Genomic DNA, 25,073 nt, shown 5'->3' with positions numbered 1-25,073 from the left:
ATACTAGATGATAACTGAACATACATCTGGAGAAACAGATAGTAACTATGTAGTTCACAAACACACTATTTCCGACCTCTATCCACTGAGAGGATCCAGAAGCAGTGACACCTTAGTAGCAAGGACCAGATCTTAATTTCTAAATGCCATTCTTAGCTAAAGGGAATCATGTTCCTTGGAAACATAAACTGTCACTTTGGAAATCATAGTGCTTCAGGGAAAAGGCTTCAATGAATGATTAACTCATGGCTAAAAGTTTGTTGAGGGATGGGGTATTTATGTATCTCAAAGTAGTTGCTATAACACATTAATATTTTAAGTATTTACAGCGGAAGACCTGGCAGATACCATCTTAATCAAATAGTAATATTAACATCACCAGTAATGGGACAAACTGACATTATGTGCCTGCTGGCATAATGCGCTTAAAAAAAAAAAAAAGAGGATGATTCCTGCAGTATCCCCGAAAAGAAATCAATGAAATCTGAATCTAATCTTGAGGGAATATTGAAAAGCCCAGATTGAGGGATTCTCAAAAAATAAACATGCCTGTGCTCTTTACTTTTGGAGGTTATAAAAGACAAGGCCCAGGAATTATTCCACATTGCAGATTTGCCTAAGTCATACTTTGAAAAAGTTCAGGAAAAAGGATGAATAAAATATATAAACTGGGAGAGGATAAAGAAAATGCTATCAACTGTTAATTGAGGAATCTAAGTAAAGGATATAAGGTATCTGTGTATCATTCTTACAATGTTTCTATAGAACTGAAATTACTATAAGTTATCAAAAACCCAATACATATCCATTAATAATATTTTCTTTTAACTATTTCTAATTTTTATTTCCTCTCCTCCTCACCCACTGGCACCATTTTAGAAATTTCCCCGTTTCCATAAATGCAAACATCAAGAACACTTCTTGCAAAGCAAGGAGTAAAAAGGACAAGACATTTGTACTTGTACTTCTAACCTTTCTGAAGTAACAATATAGATAAAATCATGTCAACATGGGGCTCATCATTGTGGCCTTATCAAACTTTAGTGGCTTATAAAATAATTTGGTATCATTTGTTATACCTTTTTATAGTTATGGTATAAAGAGAATGTTATTTTTCTGACACACTGAGGTAATTAGATTAGGTCCCGGTTCAGCCTGAGAGGATGGCTGCAATCAAAAATTGAAGCACATCTATAACCTGTTTCTGTGGCATTAAGGCTGAGAAGCTTGGACCTGTAATACACTTTAGGCACTTTACATGTTTCTCTATAATACTATTTAGTAAAAACAGAAATGGAAATACACACACACACACTACTAAAAATATTCTATGTTCTAGAAATCGTTACACTAATTCAATGATACTATTCAATGATAGATCTTATTAAAGGAAAATTAACTATGTTCCTAATCTTCATACAGGAAAAGTAATAAATATCAGTATTTTACATTACTGGAAGGTTATTTTCTGTATTGTATAAACATAATCAATGGTGGAAACAATTTCAAAGAAGCAACTAGTAGATTAAAACAGTTCAGTAATTATTACAATATAATTTAGAATTAACCAAGGCATGCAGTTTTAGAAATCAGACAACTTATTATGTTAATTGTCCTAATTTTCACTAAAATGGTAAAAAGTAAGCTAAATTTTTAGAATCAGTTTAAATTTCCTGTAAACCATAATCAATTAACCATTGTCATGATTTTCTATTCAATTTAATATCAGCTTAGGAATTATCTCATATCAAGCTATTAAACAAGAACATTTTAACAAACGTTAAACATTTTAACAAACGTTTCTTGTCCAGCTAATCCCTTCCACCAGATGGAGTAAGTCAAATCACTTGCATTAGTAGGCAATCTCTAGACAGAACGATATTTATCTTTCTGCATTATAAAAAGGAATAAAGACGCTGTGTGTGTATGTGGGTGAGAGAGAAAATGATATGAGCTCCTAGCATAGTAACTGACATAGTTATACAATGTTAAAAGTAGGTAAAATGAGGTGGCAAAAGCCATTAAGATTTGCTCTGACAACAGTTCAGACAGTCATGTTTATGAAATATTGGGTGAACAAATAAAGTTAAAGAAAATACTTACATTTAACTTTGGTCTGATATTTAATATTATATGGTGAGAAGTCGATGCAATCAACCATTACAGTAATAATATGAACGATCCTATCCAAGAACAACAAATTCTAGGGAAGAATGGAAGAACAGTTAAAAGTATTGTACTAGAACCTTTCAACTTACTAGCATAGTTCTCAAAAATAGTAAGCAGCAACCAAAACAAATATATAAGACTTTTACTGCCAGATGTAATATAAGAACACACATGTCATCGCTTATACCATATAAGCTACATCAAGTACATGGTTATGAATATTCCTCTGTGAACTGCTGTGCCAAATACTATACTTTTTGTTACTCAACATTTAGAGAAAAATAATTCAGCTTTAAGATGTCCATAAGCTCAGCATACAAACCAATAAATTGAGAATGAAAGAGCTAGGGAAGGCAGTGCTCCCTGATTAACCTGTGGAAACCACATGGAGGGCCAGTACAGATGACAATCTACATACTCATGTAGAAAAAGTGCTTCCTTCTTGATTACAATTACCAGGCAAAGGAAGCCTGTGACTAGTTTGTTAGCAAAGCCAGAAAAGAGGGGCTCTCTCTCCTAGATGAGAAAACACACTCCAGCTCCAAACACTGTTCAATGTGAACACCTTTATTGACACATAGGAACAAACGTGAGAACCATACTGGGAAGGAGTGCCAAATACCAACAGAATTAATCCACGAGCAAAAGAGCTAGTAACAGAGAAGGAACCTAACATCCTCAAAGGTAAGAGGAAATCATATCCATTTAAAAACATTAAAAGTAAAAACAAAACCATTATAAAATACCTCAGAATTTAAACTACAAAGAAATGGACACAGAAATATCAAGCTCCCAGAAAAAGCAGTACTGAAAGCAAAACAGATGTCCAGAAAGAAAAGGTAAAGGACACAGAAGATAAACCCAAAAGGTCTAAAAACCATGTAAGAGTGTACTCAAAAGGACTGAGGAGCACCACCAAAGCAAGGAAATTTTCCTGATGAAGACACAGCTCTTTAAATTGAAGAGCCTATTAAGTATTTAAAAAGATAACTTAAAAAGATGCCCCAGGCCATACCCTGGTGAAAGGTCTACATTCCAAAGAGAAAAATTCTAAAACTTTAAAAAACAAAAAAAGACACTAACTTAAGGAAAAAATTAGTATCAAACGATGCATTTTCAACAGAAGCCGGAGTTAATGAACAATAACTTTACTTGAAAGGTCTGTGACAGAAATTTTCTGGAACCTAAAAATCCTAACTAATGAACTGATTACATATTAGATGAGGCAGTATCAGTCATATAAAGCCTCATGGGCAGTTGTAAGCTGTTCAGATTTTTACTCCAAGTGCAACAAAAAGCTACAGAAGTCTTTTAAGTGTGACAAGTTCAAATTTTCATTTTTTAAGTCACTCTGACAAATTCTATCATATCGAAACTACAATAATCAGAATTGTGACAATATTTTTTAGAAAGAGAATACTATAAATGCATTGAAAAAGCTGAAAAGACGGATTTCTACCTCTTGGTAGATACCTGCACTCTTCTCACCAGTGGTAACCACTATCAAAAGCTAGAAATCCATCGTTTCAGATGAAAAAGGAATGCTGCAGAGTAATAAATACAACTGGCAAGAACACTGTATTCATGCACATATCTGAGTATTAATATGTAAATTATGTGTAAATTAAAATGAAGTCTGTTCTAGAATGGTACAGACTAAACTACTGACAGTGTCCTTTTCACAGAGTAAGGGAAAGAAAATTAAAAGGGACCTACGTAAGTCTCCCAACTCCCAAAGGACTGACTTTAATGCTCTAACAGATGTGAACGGCAAGGTCCTTATATTGATAATCTAGGTCACAGGCACAAGTAGGTACACAACAGAGTAGTAAAAGCCCATCACTGTTAGTGGTCCTGAAACATGGAACTTAAGTGTCCAAAAATAAAAAATTTTCCCCCCAAAGCGGTTATTTGTTTTATGTATTACCTTAGTCATTTACAAACTAAAAGCATTAGTAAATGATAGTTTACAAATGTTATTGCTATTTACTTGAAAAGAATCCTTTAAATACAAAAAAGGTCAGTATCGGGAAAAACTCACTGAAAAGCCTTCATCTTCCAAACTGGACATTATCTTAGACGAAAGCTCCTCACAGCACAAATTCTCTTCTGCAGTTGCCACCAAAGCAGCACAGCGGGCAAATGATCTATATAATTCTGACCAAGTTCTAAGTAAGGTCTTCATGGTGGCCTGATAACAGCAAAAAAAGTTTTAAATGTATATCTACATGTCAAACACTTAATAAAATGCATCTTTAAAAACAGTATCATGTAAGTGTCATAGAAGAGACTAGCATGAGGTAATAAGTTTACCACCCTCACAGAGTTCAAATCGTAATAATGCCACAAAACCAACAATTACTTAGGGTTAAAAGGAACTACTTCTTTCACCATTTCCCTTCTCCCTAATTAAAAGTCATAAGGAAGTCTTATTTTAAGAAAAATTTCTGTTGAAAATCATTATAATGGGTGAAATATTTTCCAAAAACTGCAAATCCCTGAAGTAAAAATTTGAAATTGCCTTACCATTGGGAATTTCTGTACTGAAAAAATATGGTTTATTGGTAAAGTCAATGCACCATAGATGGCACTAAAATTATGTTCTAAGGCATCACCTTGATTCACTTCATTGGTCTGAAACAAGAAAAATACTGGTTAGACAAATTACCATCTAATTCTAGTGTCATAAGTAGTAACATCTTACTATATGTAGTGAGTAGAATTGGGTCCCCCAATGTTGAGACAGATGTTCAAGAGATGATGAACTACTAACATGTGTTAATTACGAATGTGATTTTCTGTGGAAATAGGGTGTCTGCAGATGTAATCACGTTAAAAAAAAAAGTCATATTGGATTACGGTAGGCCCTAATCCAGTAACCTGTGTCTTCTAGGAAAAGGAGGAAGACACGGGAACTTGCCATGTGGAGATGAAGGCTAAGGGAGTAATGCCTATACAAGCCAAGGTTAATCAATGATTGCCCGTGACCACCAGAAGCTAAGCGAGGCTTGGAACAGGGTCTCCCTCAGAGATCCTGCCAACGCTGTGATTTTGAATTTCTGGCCTCCAGAGCTTTAAGATGATAAATTCCTGTTGTTTTAAGCCACCACTTTGTGGTAATTTATTACAGCTCCTCTGGGAAACAATGAACTGTTTTATGTTTTAAGTCCTGAAAAAGAATCACAGAGGTGACTCCCAAAATCTTTTTCTATATACAGAATGTAGCACTCAAGCAAGGACTTAGGAAAAGGGCCTTGCTAACCTTCAAGCAGTGGGAAACTATTTGGGAATGTAAACTTATTTTCTTCCAGAATACGTTTAATGGTGCGCTGCCTACGTAGCCAAAATAAGGGCTCCTGCACTATCACTTAAATTCTTTGGAGTCTTCACTTCACTTGAGAGTTACAGTGAAATGTTTCCCAAAGAACAATACCACTTAAGGATTGATAAAGCAGCTGACAAACCACTAATAATGACAGAACTTGAGCTCCATATCCAGATTACTGATTTAGGGACTACTATATGGCTTCACCAACATGGATTCATTCACCACGGGAATCCTAACACACAGTCTAGTCAAAATGACCATTATTAATCCCCACAGTACAAATACTGAAAGACACCTCAATATAAATATGAGAGTTTATATATATCACATGTGAGCCTTCTGGCTTTATAACGAATATTGGAGAAAACGGTCCGGATTAGTCCCCCTTAAGTTATACTTCCTTGAATAAGGCAGAAATGCAATGAAGAGAAATCAACTAATCTAAAGAGTAGAAAATTAACCAATCCCACAGGAAAGAATTACTTAATATCTTCTATTTAAATTCAAACTTCTATTTATTTCCCCATGTGCTCTAACAAGAAAAAGAAATTCCTTAAATTTGGGGGGATATATAAATATGTAGCAGGCTTTCATATCATACCTGATTAATCAATTCAGTTAATGGTGTGACTATAATACTCCACATTCTCCAGAGATGCTCCTTGTTTTCCAACTGCTTTGCATTTTGATTAATAACATTTAAAACAGAGTCACTGAAAGCTAGTGGTGAAGTTGGACCAGAAAGAACACAACCTACAAGTGTCTCCAGATTAAGAAAAAACCTGAAGAAAAAATTTTGAACCATGCATTAACCTGTACTTTTTGCCAAAATATATTAATTATACTGTAACGAAATACTAAATATAACTGACATGGAAACAAGAAATGCATGTAAAATCTTATTTTTGAATTTTTAATTAAAAAAAAAAGTGATATAGTATGTTAACTCAAAAGAATCTTGTTCATCGTATAACCATCTTTCCAAGATAAACACAAATACTTTCAGTTTAAATTACCTCTCATCTTCTATACCATATTCCAAGAAATTATTGTTGAAAATTAATTGAATTAAGAACAAAGCAGGAGTTCCCTAAAAAAAGATGAGAATGTAGTCAATCTTCTTGTTACAAAGAGTGCAATCTTGTTACAGTTGTTTTCTACAATCAATTATGTGAAGCTTGATCCTGTTAAGTTTGAGAAATTTAACTTTTGACATTACTTAGGATATGACAAAAAAAGGTAGCAAATATATTTCCATAAACTACACATAAAAATCAAGCTCTTTATATTTTAACATAGCTGTTCCACCCACACTGAGAAATGCTGAGCGATTCCAGATATAGAAAGAATGCTAACTTAAAACGTGCTGGACCAACAATACCTATATTCTGCAGATATTAAGTACATTTCACCATAATTAAGCCATGTTTAGTAATGAGCTTCCAAAGTTTGTCACAGTAATCAGCACTACTATTACATACAAGCAAACAGAAACCCTTTATAATCCCTGAAAACAGTTCCATTAATAGTGCCATATTTAATTATTTACATTAATCTATTACTATCAATTTTGTCTTTTAACATTATCAGCATATCCGAATCTAATTTAATTCTCTCAAAATTTTACCGTCCAAGTCTCACTATTTTAAGAAAAGGAAATCATAGAACTTTTTTGGGGGTAGGCTAATTTTAATCATATCATTACATTTGAGATACTTGCATTAAGAATATCCATATTAGCAACCTGATACGCTGGTGAACCTAATACTTTCTGAGGAAGTCCTTTAATTGTAATTTCCATGAGGACCTAAGGAAAGATAAAAGGTTTTACTATAGGTTAGCCATAAAAATAGCACTTTACTTAAAAAAAAAATCTAGTAGTACTTACAGCATTTTTAATTTAACAGTTTATTATAACATTCACTAAATACATCCTCATTATTTCAAAAACTTCGAATACAGTAATGTTTATATATTAATGTGAATACATTTGCATTAGTTCAAAAAAGTTCAAATACAGAAATATACAAAATAAAATGATAAAGTGCTTTGTTTCCAGGGATAGTCAATGTGATCAGTTTTGAGTTTATTTTTCTAGACCATATAAATTTTCACATATATAAGTATACCAAGGAACATTAACTTCCTGGGCTGGCTGCCATATTCTTTTATACCATTAGCAATATTATACTGTGAAATACTATGGAACTGACCTTCTTCATCTGATTGTTTGTACTGAGTATTCACATCAATATTTGTAGACACATTCTTAACTGCTGTATGAATGTGTAGTTTATGCAAACATTTTTCTATCAATGCCCTTTAAGTCTATTTCTATCCTTTTTATACTACAAAAAGAAATTCTTCAATGAATTATGTACTCACTAGTGCCTGAAGCAAATTATTTCTAAGGATTGCTAACTAGGAGCTGTGTCTAAGACACACCTCTCAAATGTGACAGAGCTTACCAAACTGCTGCCCAAAAATATTACTATACTGATATTAACCTGGACTATATAAAGTGACATAATATGACAAAAAGGGTTATGTTAGTGAAAACATGCATTCACATATACTCATTTGAAGCAGACACTAATGAGAATAATGAACAGCATTTGTTAACTCATTTTGTTACTGGCCCACAGTGCTCTGCATGTATCAACTCATTTAGTGATAAACACTGTTTTCTCTTTACAAAGATATAAGAGAGTAGATAAAGTGCCCAACTGCACTCAGCTAATAATTAGGCTGACATTCAACCTAGTCAGCTCCAGAGCCCTTGCTACTTAACCACTATGCTCTACTGCCATGATACGCACTGTCACGTACTCTGGAAACAGACTTAGAACTTATACAAGGAAGGGTATAGTTTCCTTCATCTGCAGCTTATTTTGGGAGACTCACTACTATAAAAAGTGTATCTAATTAGCTTTTCCTTTCTCTACTATATAGGATAAAAAAGAAGTTTAATACCAAAGTCACTGTGTTGGTTTAAAAGGCGTTCATTTAAAACAAAAAGTTCCACAAGATTATTACCAGATTTTCAAAAAAATGTACAAAGTAGCAATCAGTGGAGTTTAGCAATCTTATAAAATTAGTATTCATCTGAGTTTCTACAGTTCAAGTTTCATATCCTTCACTCCATTTTCTGTGTAGCTTATATATTTTTTATCACACTGGAAAATTTTTATAGTTGCTGTCATAGCCATTTACTTTATTAAGGTTTCAAATGACTCTAAAGTCAATGAATAGCATTTATTATAGGGCCAAACTGCTGATAAATACTTGAATGTTTTCCTAAATCCTGATCTGTGCAAGAATCTTCAACAGAAAATTCAATTTCAGAGTGTTTTTTAAACTGCAACATATAGGTATTATACTTACCAGTGTTTTCGATACAGGAAATACTTCTGATTTCACTATGGCTTCCAAAGATTTTAATAAAAGGGTCAAAACTTCAGAACCCGGTCTCTCTTTTTTGTTACCTATAAACAAGCAAAAAGAGGAGTGTGTACTTTTAAACATACAAGTACTTTTATGGGTAAAAATATACACTTACGAGCTATGAGAATTAGTTTTTTATTAAATCAAGAAAAGTGCTTTGTTTAAAAGTAAAGTCTGGAAGATATGTTTCAAAAAGATTTTAAAATAAATTTTATATATGCAAGCCAAACAATTCACCGAGTGCTATTAAGTCATTGAATCAGTATTACAGTACTTACCTGATTCAACAACTGACTTCACCAAGCTAATTAGCTCCTTCCAAATAGCACTGACAACTGCATCTGTCAAAAAAAGTAACGAAATAGATATGACTAAAGGCACCCGCTTTCATCCTTATACTAAAGAAATTGAGCAATAATTTAGAATATAATTCTCCTTGTAATCAGTTTATAAAACCCTATCACTTCATTGTTAAAGAAATGTGTGTTTTTCAAAGGACTGAAACATACTAGCACTGGGTCATGTAACTACAGTTAATTATTTTCTTTTTTTCATCATCTGTATTTTCTCTATTGAACAACTTTAACTTTTTAGACAAGGAAAAACAAGGTTCAGAAGGATACTTGAAAACTACTAGAAAAAAACTTCCCAGCCAGTTACATAGCAAACTATTTTATTTATGAAATTTCTCCTCATTTGATAGGCTATAGATCATGGGAGTTTAGGTAGATGTTAGTGCAATAGAGCCTGGGATCGAATCACAGCTCCACCACTTACTGTGACTTTGCACAAGCTATTTACATCTCTGCACAACAGAATTTCCTCATCTGTAAAACTAACATAGGAGGTTACTATGGGCATTAAATGAATTATATGTAGAGCTCTTGCAGCACAATCTAGCCAAAAGGTGGCACCATATAAATATTTGCTATTTTATTTGCTTTTTAAACAAATAATTTTTTAAAATTCTTAAAATATTTACCAGAAGCATCTTTTCCAACTGCAACAAAGCTATCATGAACAGCAGTGATAAGTGTATTTGCATATTTGGAAAAAAAAGAAGAGCTGCTGATTAACGGATGTTCAAGTGGCTCTAAAAGAGGGAGGAAAAGAGACAATTATGCAAAACCAACGCTTTATGAAATCAATTTCTCAATATAAAATTTTAGGTGGTCTGACATGTTTTGTATTAAAGACATACTTATTTCATACAGAATTACAGAATATGTTGGCTATGGGGAAAATAACACCTCTCCTCAACCCAATATACTACGTTCTGAACTATTTTAATAACTGAAATATTTTTAAAACAAATACCTAAGTTCAATACAAGTTTGTTTTGCTTAGCAAAATTCAAAACTTCTGGACCCAACAAAAAATGAAGTAACATCTCAAGTCCTAAAAGTTGAATTGAGGGGATTGTGGCCATTCCACTAAAATTCGAACTCAAGCTCATCCGGGTAGTTACAGAGGCTCCATATGGGGAAGCACCTTTAAAACAAACAAATGAGAAGGTTAAGTTACGTAAGCTTACATTAGCTATTGAAACGACTACAGTTTTTAAATTCTTTCAATAAAATATACCTTTCAAAGTAAATAGTGTGTTTCTCAAATAAAAGTTTAAAGTTTTTCTTTAAAACCCACAACAGAGTTCCAATTAATCCTAATTAGGTTAGGAACAAGATTAGTATCACACACCATTAAAGTGAATGTAATTCTCAGGCATTATTACATACCCTGAATTACTAATATGTGGGAATTCCTGAAACTTAAATATAAAAATATGGCTCAGAACAGCCAATAAAATAATAATAGAAAATACATTTCTGTCAATGGTATACATACTAAGCCACATTTCTTACATCTGTTAAGATCTGTGGTCTTTAAGAATAGCTTGAAGATTCTGGTTCTGAAACAAACAGAACTGTCTGTAATGTACCTCACACAATGTACTGGAAAAATGTTGATCTTTTCCAACTACAACAATGCAATTATAGCAGTAACATTAACACATACAGAAAACAGACTATCAAGAACATATAAGGAACTGACAGGAAAGACAAAATTATGAAGTGCTTCATTTTATGTAAATAACACTGAGCAAAGGCTTCACTCCAAGAATCTTTTAAAAAAGATAAAAAACAAGTATGTCTCTTACCTTTGTTTATAGGGGTCATAGGACTTAAGCCTGGAGAAATAGCTATACGAGATGAACTGCCTTGAAGTGAAGTATTACAATCAATGTTTATTGTGCTTTGAATTAGAGGCACACAAACCTATTAGGGTAATAAAAGAAAGTATCTATAAACTGCATAATTTTCGTTTTTTTAGTCTTGGATGATATAGTTAAATTTCATTAAGCAGTTTAAATTCTTTTAATATGTTGAATTTTATTGGCTTTTTCAATGCATAAGTGAAAACTGAAATCTGGAAAAGTGCAAGTTGTTACTACTGTGTTTCCTTGAAAGTAAGACCTGAAAATAAGCCTTAGCATGATTTTTCAGGATGACATACCCTGAACAGAAGCCCTAATGCGTCTTTTGGAGCAAAAATTAATGTAAGACCCGGTCTTATTTTCAGGGAAACACGGTATAACAGTATTTGCCCTACATGCATACTATCTATCAATTTCAGTTCTAAATTCCAGATGGAAAATTATACACATAATATTTGCAAGAAAAATTTATCCAAGTTTTAATGCTATTGGTAGACAGACTCACTGTAAACTTTTTAAAAACACACTAAAAAATATGAACTAAGACAACTTCAAACTCATTTCTAAGATCATTTTAGTACCAGTCAAATCTAGCCAACGAATAAATTATGCCAATGAATTTAACACAACTGGGTAAGATTAGCCTAACAGGTAGGACCTTCTAATGGTAGAATTTGAAATAATTATGATCCCGATTATACATTACTATCAATGTACTATTTCAATTAGTTCATATCCTATCAAGTTTAAAAGGCTTCATGTATTCAAAATTCAAAATTTAAAAAGAACTTGCTAAAAAAATATCAAGTATATTTAAAGCCCCCCTTTCCAAGAATACACTCAGTGCTTATCAGTTATTCATACAGACTAGAAGACAAGGACTAAGGACTACACCCAAAAGTAAAATGTACTCCAAGATGCAAGATAAGCAATAAAGAAATTAAAAAGATAAAAAGTTATCAGAGCTGTCCATTTTTAACAGTAAAAAAATTCAGAAACCAAGGATGGATTAATTGCAAAAACAAGGAGGTATAGATAAGTTTAAGCCTTACAGATAAATGCCAACAAGGATATAAAAATCCAAAGGAATTTGTAAACTTATTTTTAACAGTATTGTAAAGCCATGATAGGATTGAAATGATTGATTAGAAAAAATACAAAAAATAAGAATTAATCCAATTTTGTATCTACCCAGTGTAGCGCTTGACTTCTATTTCAGTTATACTCTAGGCCCTGTGAAATGCCTTTTTAGAAATCTTTCATAATGTCTCTCAAGAATAGATATGAGTGCTTGCTGACTGAAAAGACTTTAGAGGCTCCTTTTCAGACAACTGGAGACTATTTTAAGGGAAATGAACTCAAATTCTATGCCAGGAGAAAAAAAAGATCTTTTATATATTGTGGCCTGCTAACACAGCAAAAATAACACTGAAATATTAGATTTAAGAATATATTTGGAAAAGTATTATAGTCAACACTTGTAATGTTACCTGTTCAAAATTAGCAGGAAGATGAGGTCCAAGTCTCATTAGTAAATACCACCAGACTTCTAGTTTTGTTAGCGCTAGAGCTTCAGTTCTTACATGGATGGAACTCAAAGGCTGCATTAACAATTTCAGTCTTTTCGCACTACATAGTATTTCTTTAAAAAAATGAAATAGGCACCCAGGTTAAAACACTTAAGAGCTAAAGATCAAATTTTAAGAATGAGTGTGCAATAGTCTTGTTTTATCATAGCAAGAGAATAGATTTAAAAAAATTTTATTTTTTAAATCACCACCTCTTGCCGTTCCACCCAAAATTTCCACTTGACAAACTCCTGTACAGCTAGACCACAACACTTCAGAAGGTAACAACAAAAAAAGGAGTAAGTGATATTTATTAAATGCTGTGTCCCAGGGGTGATTTTCCCATAAAAATTAAATCCAATTCTTTAAACGAAATATTTGTATCAAAAGTGTGTACTACATGTGAGACTGGGGATATATTAAAAAAAAAGTCTATGCTCAAGTAACCTACCAAACTTGACAGATTTTTGAAACATCTAAGCCATGTATTTGGTGAAATGACATTCAACATTTCTTACAACTATTCTGCCACTTCACTTTCAATTAACCTTTCTGTAAGAAAAAAAAGTTAGACCACTGTGGAAACAAATTCTCTAATCCTTTTTGAACTCCTACTTATGACTGGAACTCCACAATAAAATCCCTATTGCAAGATTGCCAATTGCCATACAATAATCCATTCTCTTAGTTACAAGACCTGCTTTCACTCAGGATAGTCATAGGTGCCCAATTTTGACTTCTTATCTAGTCTCCTCTTTAGCCATTCTACCCAATGAAACTTAAGTGGCAGTGTATACAGAATTTCTGAAATGCTCATGCTAGATAGTTGGCTCAGCTAGGAAGAAGTTCATTTCTGCTCTTCTGCCTTCCCTCCTTTCTGTAGTCTGCAACTAAGGCACACTGAAGATGACAGAAAGACAGGCATCTGATTCTTAATGACTCTGTGGATCTAGTCACAGGCTCTATAGATCTGGACTTAATCTTCTATAAGCCACTCCTCTTTTATGCTTTAACACTCAACATATATAATTCCAACAGATTTAGTCCTGAACATTGCTTATAGTTCATAAGCAACAACAACACAACAAAGGGGACTTTCCAATTAAAATTGGTACCTGGCAATGCACTTTATCAGTATTTTCAATAAAATTATAGTTAATGCAAATAATCACCTTATAAAACACATTAAAAAGAGGAAGAAAAGAGATTAATGATCTCTGACGGGGAAAATGAAATCAACCTTACTTAGCAGATCTGGTAAATATAGTGTCAATTATACCTAAGATTAATTACCCAGTTAAGTAGGTACTAATACTGACCCACTTCGGGGCCAAATACTCTTTCTTGTTTATCTACCAAATACCTCCAGGGAATAATAGGAGGATATGATTAAAGTAAATCAAAAGGAATCACTTCTATATATTAATGTTAACTCACTATTATTAGGTACAGTTCCAAAGGTCCTGAAAGAAAAAAGTTCATCAGTCACTGATATTTTTATGCCGTAACAATCACAATTGTTTCCTATCATCTATTGGCTATGTGACCCTGGATAAATTATTTAATTTCTTCAAAACCGTAATAAAACCATCTCAGGTCTATTGTGATGATTAAATGAGATAAAGTGCTCCACCAAGTACTGGCACATTCTAAGAAAGCCACAAATGTTATTTTGTCACTTTGGTTTTTTTTTTGAAATAGCTTAAATTTTATAACTGTGATTTTCAGTAATGCCTAGCCTTTGAATTGTGTTTTTAGCTATAAAGTTATTCCCTTGAAAAAAAGATATTAAATAACAAGGTTAAATTTCAATATAAAGTATACTAATCGGAAAAGCTTTTCTCATCTTGCTTAAATAAAAGTCATTTTAAAAAATCAAAATTCTAAAATATTACTTACCAGGATTTAAAGCAAAATTATCTATTAAACTCTTCCAAGCAATAAAAGCTATTTTTTTAATTATGGGTGCTCCACTACGAAATCCCAGTTCTTCCAGCTGTAATAGAGAATTAATGAAACTCCCACTTCGATGCAAGGTCTAAAAAAGAAAAATCAAATCATTAAACAGTTATTCACCTGCCTGAAACAATACATACAGCAGAATTATCATTCATTGGTCTAATTCAGTTTTAGCTATGTAAAGTCTTAGGAATTTAAAATTTCAAAAAATATTCCGTATGAATTCTGTATACACATCCAACATTCAAGATTACAAAATAGAAAGCTCCATGAAGCAAATACATAACGCAGGACATTTCTAAACAGAAAATTAGGAAGGTAAGATAAATCCCAAATTTAACCAACATAATATCAAAAAGTGTATCTATATAAAAAAATAGATTAAAGAAAAAATAGAAATGTTGAACCCTAAAACTAATAAAAACAGTATTTTCAAATATACTGAAAGAGGCAGGAAAAATGGTTAAGGGGAAAATGGATAAATGACAGGTAAACATGAATCCCAAGAGGAAAAGTGCATAGAAAGATAAAATATTAGTAGTTCCAAGTGGCTATAAACCACATATAATCTGAAGAATACAAATAACAAAAAAAACAAACCCTGGCTTAGAAAATCACAGTGAAGCCACAAGACAGCTACTAGAGCTAATAAAATCAATGCAACAATGTTGCAGCATACAAGATCAACACACAAAAATCAGTTGTGCCTCTACACATCTGCAACAATCTGAAAAGGAAGTTAGGAAAGCAATTCCATTTACAATAGCACCTAAAATTAACTCAAGAGATAAATCTAATCAAGGAGGAGAAAAATTTGTGCAATAAAGGCTATAAGGCATTGCTGAAAGAAATTTAAAGAGACCTAAATAAGTAGTAAACTATCCCATGTTGATGGGTAGAAAGATTTGTTATCATTAACAGGTCAATATTACCCAAAACAATCTACAGATTCAACACAATCTCTCTCAACATTCCAACAGCCTTTTCACAGAAAAGTCAATCCTCAAATTCAAAATGGAATTGCAAAGAGCTCCAAATAACCAAAAAAATTTTGAAAAAAAAAAAACACCATAAAATAAAGGCGAAGGACTCACACTTCTTTGACTTCCAAACTTACTACGGAACTACAGTAATTAAAACATATGGTAGTGGTATAAGGACAAACAGAATAATGGAATAGAAGCCTTAAAAGTAAATCCTTGTATATACTGTCAACTTTTACAAGGGTGCCAAGACCATTCAATAAGGGAAACACAGTCTCCTCAACAAACAGTGTTAGGAAAATTGAATATTCACATGAAAAAAAAATGCTGGACCCTTCCTTGCCTTATATACAAAAACAAATTCAAAATGGGTCAAAGATCAGAATTTATGAACTAAAACTATAAAATTCCTAGAGAAAACATAGGGAAAATTCATGACACTGGATTTGGCAATAACTTCTTGGATATGACACTAAAAGCACAGGCAACAACCACAAAAATTTATCTGATGTATATTGTATTTCATCAAAATTAACTTTTGTGCATCCAACGATACTAACAAGAAAGCGAAGAGAAAAAAAAGTAAAGACAACCCACACTATGGGAAACATACTTGCAAATTATGTATCTGATAAAGGATCGATGTGGTGCATGACTGTGTATTGTTAATTCACTAACATTGATCTCATGGCCAACAGCATTCTAATTCATGCCTGGACAATGCTTATCTAATACCCAGCTTTTCTCCATAAGGCACATCAGTCTTCCTGTACTTTGGAAACATACACCGCACTTCAGCACTATGCTTAGGGGCCATTAAAAACCACCAAGAAAAAACACAAAATGTCAAAAACGTGGCACTATATGAATCACCAAAAGGACATTTGTTTAAAGGACACTGAGAGCTGAAACAAAAAGGCAGAGAGCATAATCTTACTCAATGTCAGCTGGGAACATATGCACTGGGGAACTCTCAAATTTTTTTGCCACTCTACGTGTCTGTTATACACACTAGTAATAACTTTAGGAAATTATATACCACAAGTATTTATGTTTGGTTTACAAATAAATTTTAGTGAGCAGGTGAATTGGTATACATGGCATGACGAATGAAAATCGACTATACTATGTAGAATTAAGAAATGAAAGGGTCTGGCATGTAATACTGTGATCTGCTCTTTAACTGTGGACTTACCTTCCCAAGAAGTTTGACAAACAAAGGCCATAATTTTAAAACGTAAGTCTCATTTTTACTCATAAATAGCTTTTGGAGTTCTGAAAGTAATTTCTGCAAATAAAAGCAAAAATATTTACCAAAAGGACTCTTGAAAAGAAAAAAAAAATGTATTATCAAATTGGCTGATTGTCTCAGCCAAAAACTATTTACCCAAATAATACCCAATGTTTTATTAGGGAAACTTGCATGCATATATAACAAAGCTAAGAGTTTTATAATAAATGTCCAAATATGAATACCATTAATTAACATTTTACCATGTTTCCTCGAAAATAAGACCTAGCTAGACCATCAGCTCTAACGTGTCTTTTGGAGGAAAAATTAATGTAAGACCCGGTCTTATATAAGACCCAACTTTGTAATAAAATAAGACCAGGTCTTAAAATAATTTTTGCTCTAAAGACGCATTAGAGCTGATGGTCCGGCTAGGTCTTACTTTCAGGGAAACACAGTACTATGCTTACCTTATCACATATCTGGCCATTCTCCATCTATCAATCCAGCTTAATTTTTTATTTACCAATATTCGTTCCTCTAAAAACTCCAGCATGCATATCATTAAATAGAGTTCAAATGATAATGTTTTAACTTCTCTCTCTAGTTAACTTTAAAAATACATTAATAGGTTCATGCATAACATACCTGAGAAAATTTTAGTTCAAATTTGTAAAGAATTTTACATATGCTCTTAAAAAATAAACTTACCAGAGTAAAAAAAAAAAAAAAAAAACTTACAAAGACAAGAGACACTTTATTAGACTCCAAATATAATCATGGAGTAATTTTAAAAAATGAACAAACAAAACCCCAGGTTTAAGAATCGGGAAGGCTCCCTTGCTGCCTGAATCATTACGGAATCCCCTGGTTTCCCTGCTCCTATTCAATCCCCTCTAGTCTTCTCTGGATATAGCCAGAGGGATCCCTTTAAAACCCGTGTCAGTACATAATCACTCCTGGCCTCAAAACCTTCAAATATGGTTTTCAATGTAACACAAGTGAAAACCAAATGCCTTACGATGACCCCCAAGGCCCTATATGATTTGGCCCTGCTTCTCTGAAATCATCTCCTACTCCCCTCACCCTCACTCATTATCATACTGCCCAGTGTTCAGTGAACACAACCATCAGACTGGGGCCATTTGCTCTCATGGTTCCTCCATATAGCTAACTCCTGCATCGTCTTCAAATCACTATTCAAATATCCCATTTGTTTTTCTTCCCTGACCACCTCACCCTTCCTCTCCAATGACACACTCCAGCCAGTCCCTGCTGTTCTCCATAATCCTCATCACTTACTATACTATGTACTTCATTATTTCCCCCATTAGAAAATAAGCTCCACAAGTTCTCTTTGTTAATATACACTGGTATGGTCAGTGTCTAAAACAATGCCCAGAATATAACAGGTGCTGGATAAACATTTGTTTTAAGAACAAAGGCTGAAAACCTAAAGCCCAATAACTTTAGGAAATTATGCACACTAGATGCACTTATGTACATTAAATTTATATATATTGGTGTTATGCTACCATCACCCAAACAGTACTGAATTAGTTAATGCTCTCCCTTTTCCAATAATGCAATCCCTTTCAATCACCATTCATTGGGGAATGAAGTAAAATGCCTGGACCATAATAATACTGAATCGACAGTTTCTCCCCTTATTGCAATGTAGGAACAGTATGCCTACACTAACTTAAGCAATTCTTTGTTTTAATTCAAAGAGGAATTTCCTAGACCATAGTACATTTACTCCAACATGAGCCCTAAGTTTGATGCAGAACATTACAATGCAGTCCCCAAAAACTCCTTACATAAAGTAATACTTACGGTAGTCATAAGCTGCTCCGTGATAGGTGCTATTTCTTGTTGTTTCTGAAGCAACAATGGCATTCCCATCTCTAGAGCAGTAGCTCCCCGCAGATGTACCTTTTGGGCTGAATGAACCACTAAAGGTATGACCAGTTTTGCCCACCTAATTGACTCTTCTCCCATTTGAATTGGGGCTTGTTCAATTAACCTGTAATAGAAAAATCAATGAATAAATTAGTTCGACTTCACCTTCTATATCTAAACTACCAGGAAAATAAGCAACACACAGAAATATGCATAGTTTAATCCGTTTACTTTAGAATATATATATGTATATCAATACATGCAAAAAATATCTAATTTTTAGATTTCTGTACTATTTTTATAAATTTTTAAAATAACATATTGTCTTCATATTGAAATTTCTAAATACTAATGATTTTATACAATTAAATTCAATGTTCTCATAGGAAAGGCCAGCCAGAGAACTATGATATAATGTGAGTATCAATCAGGGCATCAAAATACTAAGTAGTTAAAGCAAAGAGCCAACTACTAAATAAAACTTTAAAACAGAAGTAAAACAAAGCATATCAATAAATAGTTTGTGCTGTTAGCATGTCCATTACAAAGAACAGGAATGGGTAGGAAGAAGGTAGGGGATTTTCTTATTCTCCCATCTGCTGCTAGGCACTGTTAATAACTTCTTAAATACCCCTACTGCTCGCCTGGGAGTCTACATTATTTTTTAAACTCTTGCAAAAGCTGTAACACAAATAATTTTTAAAACCAGAACTGTGTTAATAGGAGCGGCCTAACCAAGACCTTATTTTTTAAGACAAACTCAGTAAAAATAAGCAAAGAAACCTACTAACTAATGCACATGGACTTTCCTTCTTCTTCCTGTTCCCTTTTCTCTTGACTTTTAGTCTAGAAGACTTTTCCTTCTTTTAATGTCTAACTCAAATTTAAGTCCCAAAACTCCACCCATTGAAGTAAATTCTAAATTTACTGACACTATTCTTCCAATGTGCACAGCATCCAAATTCATACCTTATGATAACATTTAATGCTTCATAATCAACAACAGCAGAACGCATCTCTCCTTTATTAAATATTACTTCTAATGAATCAATTATATTGGATACCTAAAAGACAGAACCAAATAAATATAAATCAAGTAAGCCTGAACTTTTTAAATGGCATATAGTTAAGAAGACATACATAAAAACTGTACTCACTGCTTTGCCAACAACTTCAGTGGGAAATGTCTGCTTGGATATCACCCAAAGTGCTCTGGTACGTACATTTTTGTCTGAACTCTTAACAATATCACTCAATTTTGAAAGCAGTTCTTGAATGTTTGTCTCTGAAAAACAAGCAGCTTTAATAATGCAGAACAGTTTACATCCTTTAAAATCTCAAACATAAAAATAGAAAAACATACTATATTCTTTTTTGCAAAAAATTAAATGCATATCCAGAGAGAAGGACCAGAGAATTGATGCTGACATAAAACTTCTTCCCAAAACACAGAAATAGCTAAAATGGGAAGGAATACTGAGAGAAAACAGAGAGTAGGCTTCAAATCAGATATTTTGTGCAACTGAAGCAATTTTATAGGTCTTGATAATAGGTTTGAACACACAAGACAATTTTGGGCAACATATTATGAACTCTACATCTCTGCTCCAAAATGAACTCTTACCTTTGCTGCTAACATTTTATATATATATATATATATATATATATATATATATACATATATATATATATATATATATGTATATATATAAAGAACAAAAGAAAAAAAGATAGTAACAACTTTCTGACATCTTTAGTCTCTATTCCCAATTTCTCCGCTCTAAAGATCACCTCTCTAGGTCCTTTACTAACTACAGAGCAACAATTAAGATTAGTTGAAAACTTACGAACTATCATGTCCTGTGTTTTCCTTATTGCTTTTAGTTCCAAACCATCCCACTACGTAAAAGAACTTTTTAATTCAGCATACTCCTTAGTGCATATGCTTAGAGTAAATAAATGACCATCTAAATTATTGACTTCCAAAGCAAATGTGTTTTACAAAGTTCAGTTTTCATAGCAATTATTTTTAAATAGACCCATTTTCTTTTAAAGCAAATTTTATAATTAAAGTTAGAGCAATGCCTAAGAAAAAGAAATTTTCCAACGATGGTGATCTAAATATTTATCAAAAGCAAATCCTAAACTGTTATGAATCTAATAGAGGTAACAGTACTTTTAACAATATCAAAAGTTTATACTTACAAACTCCTAAAAATATTAAGTCAAACTACCTGATAATCCTGTAGCAATTTTGGGATTATACAAGCAAAACCCCAATGCTTGTAGAGCAGCACAACTGAGCTCTGAGTTTTGACTGGAAATGTGAGTCTACAAAAAAAAATAAAAATCACATTTGTTACAAATGACTAGATTGTGAATCAACTTTAAGAGCAAAACTTGATTAAAAAACAAAATTACATTTTAATACAATCAATGAACAAATCTTTGAAAGTAGATAAAATAAAGTAGGAGTAAGATAAGGAGGCCATGTACATAGCTTAGGGAAACTAGATAGAGATCAACTAAATAAAGAACATTTTTCTTAAAAGATAAAGAACATCTCCACAGATCTGAAAGCAAAGAAAAAGCAGCCAGTGGAAGATGCTGAAGACACTAGACAGGAAATAAATAATAGGAGCAAAGCCCTTCCAAAAGGTAAGCAGAAGACTCAAACACAAAAGCTGACAAACTAGCATTAGAGTAGAGTGACACTGCTAAGATAGAGAGGGAAGGGGTTTAAATGTAACATTACTAAGTAAAGTGCTAGGAGCTTTAAACATCTCATTTTATTTTATTTTATTTTTTTGTGGAAAGAAATGCAAAGTTAGTCAGAATGCCAGCATTCTGTGAGTACGGTGGACACCTGTCCAAAATCCACCCCCCACATTATCTCAATCTTAAAAAAAAAATCCCTGCTTCATAGACAGGAAAATTTGAATTCATGCCCATGTGGAATTCAAAGCCCAATCCATTTATGTATGTAAAAGCTATCTAAACCTGTCAAAGATAGTCCTGCTATATCCCCCAACACCACGTTACTTGTCATCTTGTGTCTTTCTTGATACCATTTCCCATTCCAGTGATTTATGTGCAAATCCCCTCATTTCTCTTAATCAGATATCCAAGGGGTCCTCGGCTATTTGTTACTCTTAAGCAGGAAGAATTAATGTTAGTAGTCAAAAATATAAACAGGCACTTCCCTAGGGCACCCCTTTTATAATTAATCAAACAAAAACCAAACTCTGGAGTATAATGGATATTCAATAAGTCAGTTCAGACAGGCACAAACAGACAGTCTTAAACACTTAAAGACTTTGAAAGCTACTACTATTGCGTGGATAATAGCTAGCATGTCTGCAATCAACTTTTATTAAACATATATTGCCTGGAAGTATTCCTTAACAGTGGTCTTTTCTTCAAAAATTCTGTGGTTTTATAGAAACAATACTAACAGAATTCTAAACAGCAACACAGATATACGTTATCTTCTACCTAGTATGTATGGTTCTTGTTCTGAAGGAATTCAAATATCCTGTCAGTGCTTAGTAATTCACACAGAAAGCTTGTTGATTGTCCTATCACTAATCACCCAGGTGCTTCTAAATAGTCAAATTTGCAGGGAGTCAAAGTTATACGTGAGGGGGGCGGGGGGTGGGGGGTGGGAGATGAGGGTAAGGGGGATCGAATATATGGTGATGGAAGGAGAACTGACTCTGGGTGATGAACACACAATGGGATTTATAGATGATGTAATACAGAACTGTACACCTGAAATCTATGTAATTTTACTAACAATTGTCACCCCAATAAATTTAATAAAATAAAAATTTAAAAATTAAAAAAAAAAAGTTATACGTGGATTTTAGACTTTGTGGGGCAAGAGGGGGTCCATGTCTCTAACCCCTGCGTTGTTCAAATGTCAACCGTAATTATTCATCAGGCATTTTATCTACAAACCCTATTAACAAACAGTGCAACTTGACTCAAAATGCATGCAATTGAGTTCCTGATCCTATACACTGTCAAATACTAAATACACAGGGTGCCAAAAAAATGTATACACATTTTAAGAAAGGAACTGTATTAATTGTAATACTCAATATATACCAATAACAAAAGATAAATACAAGTCACATTTGACTTCTGCAATTACAAGAGATGCTCCAAGTGGTTACCATCAGCGTCCAGACACTTCTGATGACGGCGAACTACTGCTTGAGCACAGATAACATCTCTTAAACAGTGTGTACATGTTTTTGGCAGCTGCTATATGAACACGCATGTCTTCATCACATCAACTACAGTGAGGTGCCGCTTAACGACAGGGATTATATATCCTGAGAAATGCGTCGTGAGGCGATTTCATTGTGCAAACATCATAGAGTACACTTACACAAATCTAGATGGTATAGCCTATTGCTCCCAGGCTACAAGCCTGTACAGCATGTTACTTGTATGAAACACAAAGTTAAATCAAGCACAAGAGTAGATGATGTGATCAAGACACTGTAAGGGCAAGATATGTGAGGCTGTTGCTGGCTTAACATGGCGGCATAATGTTTTACAGGAGGCTTTTTAAAAAATAGGTAGAAAGACTACACTCTACAATAACAATCTAGTATAGTAAATACATAAACCAGTAACAGTCATTTATTACCATTATTGAGTATTATGTACTGTACAATAGCTGTATGTGCTATACTTTTATACGAGTGGCAATGCAGGTTTGTTTACGCCAGCATCACCACAAACACGTGAGTAATGTGTTGAGCTATAATGTTATGAGGGCTATGATGTCACTAGGCCATAGGAATTTTTCAGCTCCATTATAATCATAGGGGGGGGGGGGGGGGCCCACTGTTACACATTCGGTCAGTCCAAGCTGTTCACCAAAACATCGTTATGAAGAGCATGACTATTCTGCTGGGACGCAGAACATGGTAATGAAGAAAAACAGAACAATAAATAATACCATTAATACTATTTAATACTACTGTCTTGAACCACTTACTATAAAGTCCCTGCTTACGTGATCAAAAAGCACTGATGACTGTAACAGGAATACTTAAGGACAGACAATTCCTCCAATGCCTCAACATTTAGCCAGAAATCATCATAAAATGTGTATCTTGATAGATTACTTCTGTTTAAAAGCACAAAAACAGGATCATAAAAATATCTCAAAGGGACTTTGGAGATTGAGTTCAACCTCTTCATTCTACAAACCAGGAAATTAAAAGCGCTAAGGAAGGTCACAAAGACACCGCAAGTGAGGACCAGAACATAGGTTCTCAGTGTGAGGTTGAACTATACCTCCTTCCTACAAATAAGCAAAGAAGCTTAATAATGGTTTTTTAACCAGGCAAGATTAGCAAAAACTGAGAGTGAAGATTTAAAAAATGAATGTTACCCACAGAGTACACCCAAGACAAAATTAAATTAAGAGCAAAGGTATTGGATTCAAATGGCCACAGGCAACTTTAGGCAATTACACCAATCTCTTCAGCAAAGAGGGATTAAAGAGTAACCTCACAAGGAGGTGCAGGATGAGGTGAGAAGAAAAAATGTTAAGATAATTGAGAAAAACTGATACACTGTTTAAGTTTCAAATAGTATTAGGTTGGTGCAAAAGTAACTGCGGTTTTTGCAATTATTTTCAACCTTTTAACCCGCAATTACTTTTGCACCAACCTAATACTGTAATAATCCTATTATTTTATTTTAGGTTCAACACTTTTATGAGTAAACTGGTAAAAAACTTTTTTCCCACAAGTATAAAACTATTTAATAAACAACAGAGATACATACCTTTAAAACATTGTTTAACTGATGAAGTTTTTTCTCAATTTCTGCAATGACTTCTTTTCCATCTTCTCCAGTAATACGACTTAAAAGCAGAAAGAACATAAATTTATGCAAATAGCAGATAAGAAAAGGTATCATCACTCCCTAAAATGCTTGCATAATTTTTTAAAGTTTATGTTACAATCTTGGCAAATTAACTACCCAGTGCTTAAGATAGTTAAGAATATATAGCACATATAACGCAATATACATCTGAAGCAAAAAATTCCTCAGAATACCTTTTGCAACCACAGTGCACGTTTCGTTAGTTTCACTATGTGAAGAGGGAACAGAGAAAGAAATCTATCCCTCGTTACAAATTTACTACATTTTTATCATTTTCTACCACTTGTTATCCTATCCCAGCAATTTCCCAGTAACTGCAAAAAACTGTTTTCAGGGGGGAAAAAAGATCACGAAGCATTCA

At 33.4% G+C, this 25,073-nt stretch overlaps 1 protein-coding gene across 5 annotated transcripts in view; it reads right to left on the bottom strand.

Annotated features, from left to right (window-relative positions):
- RIF1 (replication timing regulatory factor 1) overlaps positions 1 to 25,073 on the bottom strand; it is a 43,389-nt gene that overhangs the window by 17,317 nt on the left and 999 nt on the right. For 3 of the 5 annotated variants that reach the window (XM_019737457.3, XM_019737454.3, XM_019737458.3), the window contains 19 exons: positions 24,611 to 24,689; positions 21,034 to 21,130; positions 19,957 to 20,084; positions 19,769 to 19,863; positions 18,734 to 18,923; positions 16,862 to 16,954; positions 14,624 to 14,762; positions 12,647 to 12,798; positions 11,100 to 11,217; positions 10,259 to 10,432; positions 9,924 to 10,034; positions 9,220 to 9,282; positions 8,882 to 8,982; positions 7,218 to 7,304; positions 6,514 to 6,587; positions 6,099 to 6,279; positions 4,696 to 4,803; positions 4,211 to 4,360; positions 2,104 to 2,203 (listed from right to left, as the gene is read on the bottom strand). In XM_019737457.3, the coding sequence (XP_019593016.3) occupies positions 2,104 to 2,203; positions 4,211 to 4,360; positions 4,696 to 4,803; positions 6,099 to 6,279; positions 6,514 to 6,587; positions 7,218 to 7,304; positions 8,882 to 8,982; positions 9,220 to 9,282; positions 9,924 to 10,034; positions 10,259 to 10,432; positions 11,100 to 11,217; positions 12,647 to 12,798; positions 14,624 to 14,762; positions 16,862 to 16,954; positions 18,734 to 18,923; positions 19,769 to 19,863; positions 19,957 to 20,084; positions 21,034 to 21,130; positions 24,611 to 24,689 (2,240 nt within the window). The remainder of the gene's footprint in view (positions 1 to 2,103; positions 2,204 to 4,210; positions 4,361 to 4,695; positions 4,804 to 6,098; positions 6,280 to 6,513; positions 6,588 to 7,217; positions 7,305 to 8,881; positions 8,983 to 9,219; positions 9,283 to 9,923; positions 10,035 to 10,258; positions 10,433 to 11,099; positions 11,218 to 12,646; positions 12,799 to 14,623; positions 14,763 to 16,861; positions 16,955 to 18,733; positions 18,924 to 19,768; positions 19,864 to 19,956; positions 20,085 to 21,033; positions 21,131 to 24,610; positions 24,690 to 25,073) is intronic. The other 2 variants (XM_074336160.2, XM_074336146.2) reach the window with 1 other exon arrangement.

Source organism: Rhinolophus sinicus, chromosome 17, assembly GCF_057876585.1.
Source record: "Rhinolophus sinicus isolate RSI-liver-muscle chromosome 17, RSI-T2T, whole genome shotgun sequence".
NCBI classification, from domain to species: Eukaryota; Metazoa; Chordata; class Mammalia; order Chiroptera; family Rhinolophidae; genus Rhinolophus; species Rhinolophus sinicus.
Note: the sequence above shows the minus strand (reverse complement) of the source record. Positions and strands in the feature narration are given on the sequence as shown.